This window comes from Macrotis lagotis, chromosome 4 (assembly GCF_037893015.1).
Source record: "Macrotis lagotis isolate mMagLag1 chromosome 4, bilby.v1.9.chrom.fasta, whole genome shotgun sequence".
Classification (NCBI taxonomy): Eukaryota; Metazoa; Chordata; class Mammalia; order Peramelemorphia; family Peramelidae; genus Macrotis; species Macrotis lagotis.
Window position 1 is genome coordinate 69,288,044 of NC_133661.1, and position 10,263 is coordinate 69,298,306.

The window sequence follows — 10,263 nt, forward strand, 5'->3', positions numbered from 1 at the left end:
TCTCTAGACTTAAGAAAACACAGATTTAACTTTTTGAAATGTGTGCCTACTTTCCCCCCAGAGAGTCCCAAGTGTTCAACATTTACCATCACACCCTGTACTGTTCTATCAATATTACTTGAGCTCAGCAGGAGTACAATAAAAAAATCAGGGAATGAAGTCACATCAGCAGATTGAAGGTCTGGTGACGGTAGGCTAAGAACAACACCAACAACGATAACGGGCAATTATATTGGTTTTTAAGGTTTGCAAAGTGCTTTGTATCCGTTATCTCATTTGAGCCTCAAAATGTATCTAAGGGACTTTTAAAATTTTTTTCTATAGACAATGAACAAATGCTTGTTGGTTGATTAATTGACACAGAATCTGGAGATAAGGCTCTACCTGGTAACATGAAGATACAAAGAAAGAAAAATCAAGTATCAATATGTTTCCAGCCATTTATACAACTGGATCATGTTGACCAAACATGGAGAACTGACCGAATTTTACAGACGTCATTCAGATGTTCTAGGAGCCACATAGAAAGAGGTTACGGTTTCAGATTCATTGTATATATTGACATGAGAATTACACACACAAATCTGTCAAATCAAAAACAAAGGCCAGAGTATTATGGATAGGAGCCCATGACTACTAGGAAATAGCTCTGGCTTTGCATGAAATTTATTGTTGTTTTCTCTATGTGAGTACATGATATGTATGTAAAATCAATGTTATATATGTCCTATATATAATATATATGGGTATATTTTATATATTTATTTTTGTATTCCATAATAGATATTTTTAAATATTCATTCAATAGCATTGATGACAATAAAAATATAGTCTGAAACTTTCAAAAGATTATGAGAAGAAATAAGGGACAAGGAGGAAGAAAAGAGGAAAAGAAGCAAAGAGGACAAGAGGTGGGGAAAAGGATAAAGGGAAGGAAAAAACACATTTATATATAAAGCTATATGTTTGTGATAAAATCCCATTTGTTCCTCACAATAGCTTTGTGAGATAGTTGCCACCATTGGCACCATTTTGTAGATGGAGGCTCAGGAAGATTAAATGATTTGTCTGAGTGCTCAGCCGAATTTAACAATTCTCTGAATTCTTAAAATACTTAGTTTCCTTTTTAAATAGTAAATATACAGGTAGAGACTGAACTTGAAACATTTTGATTCCGTGTTCAGCACTTTGTCCTCTACATTCTAATTCAATCTTAGCTCCCAACACCTAACTATGATCAGTTTAAATTAAGTCCTTGTTTTATATCATTAAAACTAATTTCTGAATATAAAAATCAACAGTTGTATCACTTGTCTATGAATCAGCTCAAAATATGCAAATCTTATATTAATTCCATTTATCTTCCATGTGATACCTATGTACTGCATCAATTCCAAAGAAAATGCATGATAGAGTACTTTGGAATGAATTGAGTGATATGGGAGATGCTGGCAAAGGACCACCCACATCAAAGAAGGTGCTAGGTTCTATGAGCAAAGCAGAATTGAATTAGATCAAAAGAAATATGAGATGAACTAATTTAGAGGATCTACTCCAAATGCTCACATGGACTACTTGTACTTATCCTGCATTCTGAGTTCATATCGGTCTGATCTGCCATAATTGAGCACACTAAAATGTGACTCTAACAAAATGATGTTACTTTGATCCTCTCCAAGAATAAAGGACAACAATCAACCAGCAGGTACTGTATGTAATCTTTATATATTGCTCTTCTGCTTTATTTTTTGTGTCTCAGAAATTAACTTCCCCATCTCCTGGTTCTTCCTCTAAAGATAGAAAGTTATGTAACACTTAGACTGAGCTGCTTTCCTGTAGATGCTCTGGAAAAAAAGCAAGGGAAGAAGGTTTTCATTTCGCAATAATGATAAAGTCCTAAGGACAGCATTACAGGTTCAACTGTATTCTTTCACTCTGGGGTACCTAATCTCAGAAGGCAAGAGTTTTAGGTGAATGAATAAGTTATGGCACTATAACTATCTTTTAGTTTATTACTTTAACTATACGTTACTACTTTAACTAGCCTCCTGAGAAGACTGCCTGTCCCAAACCCACAGTGAAAAGTACTCATTGCTAATGAGACTTCCAGTTGGCACTGCCTTTAATAAACCTTGCTCTATTTTATGACTGTAAATATCTTAAATAATTATTTCCTGACCTTAGATTCAAGTCTAAGCATCAATTATTTTGTCCATTAAGCACTTACTACACTTGGAATTACTCCAGACATTCATAGAGCTAGGCAGAGTCTTTCCTTGCCCATGAGAAAAACAATATGGAGTACCATAGCTTACCATCAAATTCCCTCAACTTCTTCAGTGGATACATCCACACAATGTTTGGTAAGGGACTGGCCTGTGCCAGACAGCTTAAAGTAATATTGAACCCCACTTGGATAGTAATGTTGGAATTAAGGGTTGAAGTCCTTGGCTTTGTGCAGCTATTGAGCTCTACTTCATAGAAAAATTTCCCAGTCTTTGACAGAGGGCCCCGGCACATTAGGTAAGAGTTCATTAGTATGAAAGGGGGTCTGATGAATTTGAAAAATTGGACAAGTCCCTTTAGATGGCAGTCACACATCCATGGATTATTGTGCAAAGCCAGCACCACATTGGAAATGCCTTCTGCCCTACTGAGTTGCTGACTTTTCTGATACATGGGCCATTGAATAAAGATATCCACAGACACCACTGCAAGTTCATTAAAGGACAAGTCTAAGTAGTTAAGGTTAATCAAATACTGAAGTGCTTGCTTGGGTAGAACATCAAGCCTGTTGTGTTTGAGATCAAGGATGTTTAGAACAGGAGTTGCTTGGAATGCTGTCCATGGTACTGTACGCAACCTGTTCCCTGAAGTCTCAGCTCTTTCAAGTCTCTCAAATGCTCCAGAGCTCCTGGATGAATCACTGTGATATTATTAAAGTTGAGCCAAAGGAATTCCAAGGCACTGTTATTGGGAAAGGACCCATGAGGTAATTCAGTTAAATGAGAATTTTCTATTCTAAGTTTCTTGATATCTTTTGGTATGTTTCCCAGGATCTTTCTTAAAGAAGTATCCATGCACAACAGAGACCTGCAGAAAAAATAAACAAGTCTTTAAACTAACTTAGAATTCCTACCTGAAAGCAACATTAGACAGTATCTCTAGCTAGTTCCAATCGCTTTCATCTTACAGATGAGCTCTACTGGAGCCACCCTTGAAAATTCAGCCAGGGGTCTCCATTGTGCTGCATCTGTTTGAACTGGCTTGGGTCTGATCCACAAGTATGACCTGAACATGTGCCACCAGTGCTTCCAGCAGCATGTAAAAGACATTGACTTCATCAAGTTGGACTAAATCATGTTTATGGACCTCGTGTCATTGATTACTCTGACCATCGGCAACCACCGTTGGAATGCAGTCTGTACAACAATTTGATCTACCCACCTGAAAATCGATTCTGTTTTTCATGCTATGCTAATTTGTGTGTGTGTGTATGTATAAAATTTTTAAAGGTTATCTCAGTTATGAATAAAATTTAGTGTGATTTTTATTGACCCTTCAACAGATTATATGAAAATATAAAATAAGGTACTAATAAAAAAAAATTTAATCCAGTACTCTTTGGATTTCTATTACCTCGTTCCCTATGACAATTGTTCTACTTTTAGACCTTAGATGACGGAACATTTGACAATTAATTGACCCACCTATATAACCAAGTAGTTTCTGTGTACCCAACAAGTGATTTATTCACTATGTTTAGGGTAAATATTACAAGATTAGCAAAGTATCGGTTTAACAACCTACATCTAATTCAGGCATGTACAATTAGTAATTATTACTAATTATAATGTTCTTTCAGTTAGTTTGGGGGGAAAGGGGCTTACATTCCAGATCATCCCCTGATTGACTACTCCTAAAGTCCCGCTCCCACTCAGCCTTGTGAGACTGCCCATTCATAAAAATCAGATATAGGAGCAGAAACCTAAAAGATCTGGGTTCTCAACAATGGTGCATAGTCCACTATATGTTTGAGATCCTGATATGTGTCTGTGGGACTGAAGGATAAGTAAACCACACACATTTCCATTCCTGGGAATAATAAACTTGTCTGACACATAATCCTTTGAGCTCTAATTTTCCTTCTCAGTACCTCCTCATTCACCATCTCCTCACAATCACCCAAGTAGGTGTTTTAATATTCATAGGAGAAATGAATGCCTTGAAGAAAAATAATGTTTAGTTTACTACAAAAAGTCCAGTCAGTGTTAACTCCATTTGGGTAAAAACACATAATTCACAAAAAAAACATTGTAGCATTAGCTGAAATGAATGTCCATAAGATATTAGATATCTCTTTTAAAATACCCCCAAATTCACTTACAATAGAATTTCCAAAGTAAATCAGTCTTCTAGGATCTCTTGGGGCCCCTGACAACATTTCCATACCTGCCAAAGTTGTCATCTGAGCATGTACATTCTGGGTTGCACTCAGGATAAGCTGGGTTTGCCTCCAGAAAGACCAAGACTAAAAAGAAAATGTGATAAATTGAGCCCATATTTCTCTGTAAGAAGACACTGTAGGTCTGGGATGAGACATGCTCCTGGCTTCTAAGTAGAAAATCCAATTAACAGTAATCCTCTGTGATGTGGAAGTCAGGGCAACATGCAAACAATTCTCACAGAGATGTAGATCCCAAGAAGAAGCCCTAGGTCACTAACCCAGAGCAGACTTTTAAAATAATTTACATTTTTTCAAACTAAAGAGATGTTCTCTTTTTTGCTTTCATTTACTTTTTCCTGGCAGCTTTAGATACAATTAACATGTTTTCTTTCTTGCTTTGGTAAAACTGCTTTCTTTTGGAAACTAAATACTACCCATGTGACTGCTCCTTGGTCCCCATTCATTATCATCATTTCACCAGCAACATGGAAACTCCTTCAAAGTTTTTTTTCTCTATTTATGCTTGATTATCTCATTTGCTCCAGGAATTCAGTTATCACCTCTTTGCTGATATTTTTTATTCCATATATCCAATCTGAATATATCTTACAAACTCTATTTCTTCATCTCAAACTGTCAACTATAATCTCCACCTGAATTTTATACCATCAGTACCTCTAACTCAACATGTCTACAGCTTAACTCATTCTCTTCCCTCCTGAACCCACTCCCTCTCTAAACTCTCCTTTTCTTAGTCTTAGTCTACCAGATTTAAAACATCAGTCATCTCTGACTATTCTCTTTGTCATTTAACTACAACTGGTCACTACATCATAAACTACATAACTGCCTAAATCTAAGCTATATAATCACCTCCTGATTGGTCTCTCTCCTGCCACTTTTTTACCTTGACACCAGTTCATTCATCATACATCTACCAGAATAATCTGTAATGTAGATATTTGATTATGTTATTTCTCTGCTTTAAATTTTCCATGATTTCTTATTGATTTTTAATGAAAAACCAAACTTCTTAGCCTGGCATCTAAGGCCCTTCATCAACAATGTGACTCTACCCTATTTTTTTAGTCTTATTTCATAGTTCCTTCCTTCCTTTGAGACTTATCTCAGATTTCAATTTCTCAATGAAGACTATACTTCCTCTCCTGCTGTTATTGCTCCCATTCTCTCTTCAAATATTTCTTGGGCATTTAATTTCTCTTTTGACTCCATGACTGCCTACCTTATATGACTCTTCTGTGTTCATAATCACATCCTTCAAAGTGGACTGTAAGCTCCTTGAGGACAATAATTGTCTATTCTAAACTCAAGCAAAATGCTTTGCATCTGTCAAATGTTTAATAAACATGAAATGAATTGAATACAAAACTGGTCTTCTATTGCTTGCACCATTCTCTCCTATGAGTTTCCCCCAAAACACAGAAATATATTATTCTTCTCTTTTGAGAAGTCAGCTTAGCTCAGAGGATAGAGCACTGTATTTCAGTTTGAATCCCACTTTATACACACAAGATGTCCTAAAAATCTTAGTGTCTATAACCTCTATGTGTTTTATATGACTGTGGATAAACCACTTAATCTCCCAGTCTTAGTTTCTCCATCTTTAATATTGATCTCACACAGTTGTTGTGAGCATCTGAGACAACATATGTAAAGTGCTTTTGCAAACTTTAAAGCCTTGTCAGCTCTTATTTTCCAAATGTCCTGGTTTGGTGGGCCAGATGATTACACATTTAGCTCCATCTAAGACTTTCCTTACTCATGGCTAAATCGGGGACCATCAGGACTTCAAACCAAACCCATTCTCCTTAAATAGTCCATGGAGGGTGATTACAAAAATACATTTCTTTTTTTCATCATGTTCCTGTCTCAAACTTGGACTGAAAATTCAATTTTTTTTGCCACATTCTAGACATTGCCATTGCTTTGCACAGCTTCCAAACTGCATGGACGAGGTGGCCAGGTGGCACAGTGGATAGAGCACTGGCCCTGGAGTCAGGAGTACCTGAGTTCAAATCCCACCTCAGACACTTAATAGTTACCTAGCTGTGTGGCCTTGGGCAATCCACTTAACTCCATTTGCCTTGCAAAAACCTAAAAAAAATACCCCAAAACCAAACTGCATGGACAATGGAATTATTTCAATTCTAGTTTCTAACCCTTTACTACAGAAACTTTTCTTTATTGCTAGAAGAAACTAAACCCATCTTTCTATTTAGAGTACCAGATAACTATTGTACATTCTGCTGGGTCCCTCTAGTGCTCACAATTCGTTTGACACCATAGCTTAGACCACAGAGATAAACATCAGCTTAATTCAGGACCAGTGAGATTCTAACTAGGTTGCAAACTAAGCTACTTACCTACCCATCTTCTAAACCAAGAGGCATAAGCTACTCCAGGGTTCCAGGGTCAGACTATATCAATAAAATCTATGTAGTTAATAGATGCAACCTAGCTTGACCAATGATGTCATTGTTATGGCAGCATCATAGAACCATAGAAATGAAAAGGTTAAATCATACAGCTATTGAGTAGATGAGCCAGGACCAGAATTCAGTTATCCAAATTCCCAGGGCAAAACTATTCCATTTGTTTAAGACAAAATATCTTCCTGCTGATGTCTAGGAATCAAACTAATACCCTTCAAATTTCTTTAAGATGCCATCTGATGGGGTGGCTAGGTGGCACAGTGGATAAAGCACCGGCCCTGGAGTCAGGAGTACCTGGGTTCAAATCCGGTCTCAAACACTTAATAATTACCTAGCTGTGTGGCCTTGGGCAAGCCACTTAACCCCATTTGCCTTGCAAAAACCTAAAAACAAAAACAAAAAAAAAGATGCCATCTGAGAAGTGGTAGGATAGGGTTACAGATATGAACCTGAAGCTAGAAAGATCTGGATGTGAAGTCTCATAATTTACCTGTTATTTGACCTTGATCAAATCCCTTAAGCTTCTCTAAGCCTGTTTCTTCATCTTTAAAACTAAGATAAGAACAACACCAACCTATAATAATTTGGAGCGACTGGACAAAGTAGAGAATGAGGGAATGAGGAAGGAGGGGTAGCTAGGTGGCACAGTCAATAGAATGCCAGGCTTGGAGTCAGGAAGATCTTGGTTCAGCTATAACCTCAGACACTTACTAGCTCTGGGCAGGTCACTAAATCTTATTTGCCTCAGGTTCTTTGTCTGTAAAATCTAACAAAATACTCTAGTAATCTTCTCCAAGAAAACTCCAAATGGGGTGGCAGGTATGACTGAACAACAACAAATTGTAACCACAACTTTAAATTTGATGTAGTAATAGTATCTTCCTCAAAGGGTTAGTGTGAAAATGAAATGAGATATTTGTGGTGAAAATTTTGTAGACTTTCAAACCACCATAAAATTATCAGCCATGGTGTTTTAATGAGGGATTTTCATATACACACTGGTGGAGAGTAATGTTAATAGTTGTCCCTGTATGCCTAAAATGGCTTCCAGCACAATGCTAGGTACTAGAGAAATTATAAAACAAGAGGGCTTTGTTCTGTCCCTATAGGATTATGGTGCTCTAAGTGGGAAGTTACACTCTTGAAGTAACTGGAGAAAAATCAGTCCCCAGATCACTTGACAGTAGTCGATAGGTGTTCCAAGAATACAGTGGACTATGGTGAACAATTTACTAAAGAGAGTTAATTAAGTTGTGCCAGACACCATTGAAGGTGATGAGAATACAAAGACAAAAGTGATAATCCCTGTCCTCAAGGATCTTATATTTCATGAAAATGGGACTTGAAATATGGCCAGGATTTTGGACCGTTACAGAGAAGAGGACAATCCAGAAAAGGAAACAGCATAAGCAAGGATTTGGACATGAGCTTGGTGAATATAGAGAACTATAAGAAGACCAGGCTAGCTGATTAATAGCAAGTAGTAGGAGATAAGGCAATAGTGCTAGAGTGGGTAGAGGTCTCGATTTTTAAGTTAGAATATTCCTGCTTCCAGTCTGAGCTTGGCAATTTTACTAGTTATGTGGCAATGGGCAACTCACTGGCTTCCTAAGCTTAATCCTTTCTCTGAAAAATAAGGGCAGTAAGTCTAATATTATTTGCTTTATCTGGTGCTTGCAGGAAATTAAATGTATGTACAGTATTATATAATTTAAGCTAGTTATACAAGGTTGAAGATGTAGATGAAGAGAAATCAATTATTCAGTACTTTATATGTCAGGCCCATTTTTCTATTTGCAGGAGAGTCCTGATAGACCTGCTTCCCCTATTCTGTTCTTCTTGGATGCATTTACCTTCATAGGGGGCCAAATTGTCATCACTGCTTTGAAATTTCTTTCCTTCTACCTTCAACCAAAGAATATCTCTATTCTCATCCCTAGTGGCAAGACAACTACCAAACAGATACATTTAATGTCTGAGGCAAGAGTATAGATTTTTGACTCTATCTCTAATTCTCTTTACTGTATCATATTTAGGTCAGATCCATTGCTAGCTCTTCTTGGTGCTAAATCTCAACCCATTACCAGAACAGTTTTCCTTGACTACACACCTGGTCAAATGAAACTCTCTGAATGAAGATTCCCTAAAGAATCATCCCTAATGCAGTAGAGTTAGAGCAAACTTGTGATTATCTGAGATTCCTTGTCAGGAGGATAAGGTTGTATTTAAAAAGAGGAAACTGTCTTGCTGAAAAACTATTGGATGATAACCTTTCTGAAGAGCAATTTGGAATTATGTTCAAAGAATAATAAAATTGTGCATGCCTTTTAATCCAGAAATATCACTACTGGATCTATATGAGATCATGAAAAAAATCCCACATGTACAAAATATTTTCATAACAGCTCTTTTTGTAGTGGCAAAGAATTAGAAGTTGAGGGGATACATGTCATTTGGGAAATGACATTATGATGTGTGTGTGTGTGTGTGTGCGTGTGTGTGATGCACTATTGTTCTATAAGAAATAATAAGGGATAGGATTTCAGAAAAGCCTCAAAAGACTTGTATGAATTGATGTGGAGTGAAATGAACAGGTGCAGAAGAACATTATACATACCAACAACAACAACATGGGATGATTATCAACTATGATGGATTTATTCATTTCAGAAGTATAATAATCAAAGACAATTTTAAGGCTTATGATGGAAAATACCATCCATATCCAGAGAAGCAACTGTAAAGTTTAAATAAAGATGAAGCTTATTGTCTTCAATTTTTAAAAGTTGTTATATATTATGTCACTTTTTATCTCTGTTTTCTTTCTTCTATTTGGATTTGATTCTTCTCTCACAATATAATCAATATGGATCTATTATTTAGGATGGCTATAAATGTAATTGCTTTCTGTTGGGGAGGGGAAAGGGAAAAGGAGAAAAATGTAAAACTCAAAATCTTACAAAAAATTTGATTGGTAAAGTTGCATGTAGTTGGAAAAACAAAAAATTAAAAATTTTAATAACCAATAACTATTTTTCAATAACTATTTTAATAACTACTGGAGAAATCCCATTTAAAATAACTTCAGACAACATAAAATACAGCAAAGACAGATTCAGAAAGTCTATGAAAACAGCTATAAAATACTTCACACAAATAAAACACTGGTCAAATATCAATGGCTCATGGATAGGCCAAGCTAATATAATAAAAATAACAATTCTACCTGAATTAAACTATTTATTTAGTGCCATGTCAGTCAAGCTTTTATTTTGGTAAGCTAGGAAAAAATAGTAACTAATTTCATATGGAGGAATGCCAAGAATATCAAGGGATTTAATGAAAAAGAAGGAAGCCTAGTCA

The 10,263-nt window shown here is 36.3% G+C and overlaps 1 protein-coding gene across 1 annotated transcript in view; it reads right to left on the reverse strand.

The window, feature by feature from the left end:
- Positions 1–4,562, reverse strand: part of LOC141522665 (leucine-rich repeat, immunoglobulin-like domain and transmembrane domain-containing protein 2) — a 16,989-nt gene extending 12,427 nt beyond the window's left edge. Inside the window, 3 exon segments of the mRNA XM_074236186.1 lie at positions 2,316–2,873; positions 2,876–3,093; positions 4,453–4,562. Coding sequence (XP_074092287.1) covers positions 2,316–2,873; positions 2,876–3,093; positions 4,453–4,562 — 886 coding nt within the window.
- Positions 4,563–10,263: the final 5,701 nt, after the last annotated feature.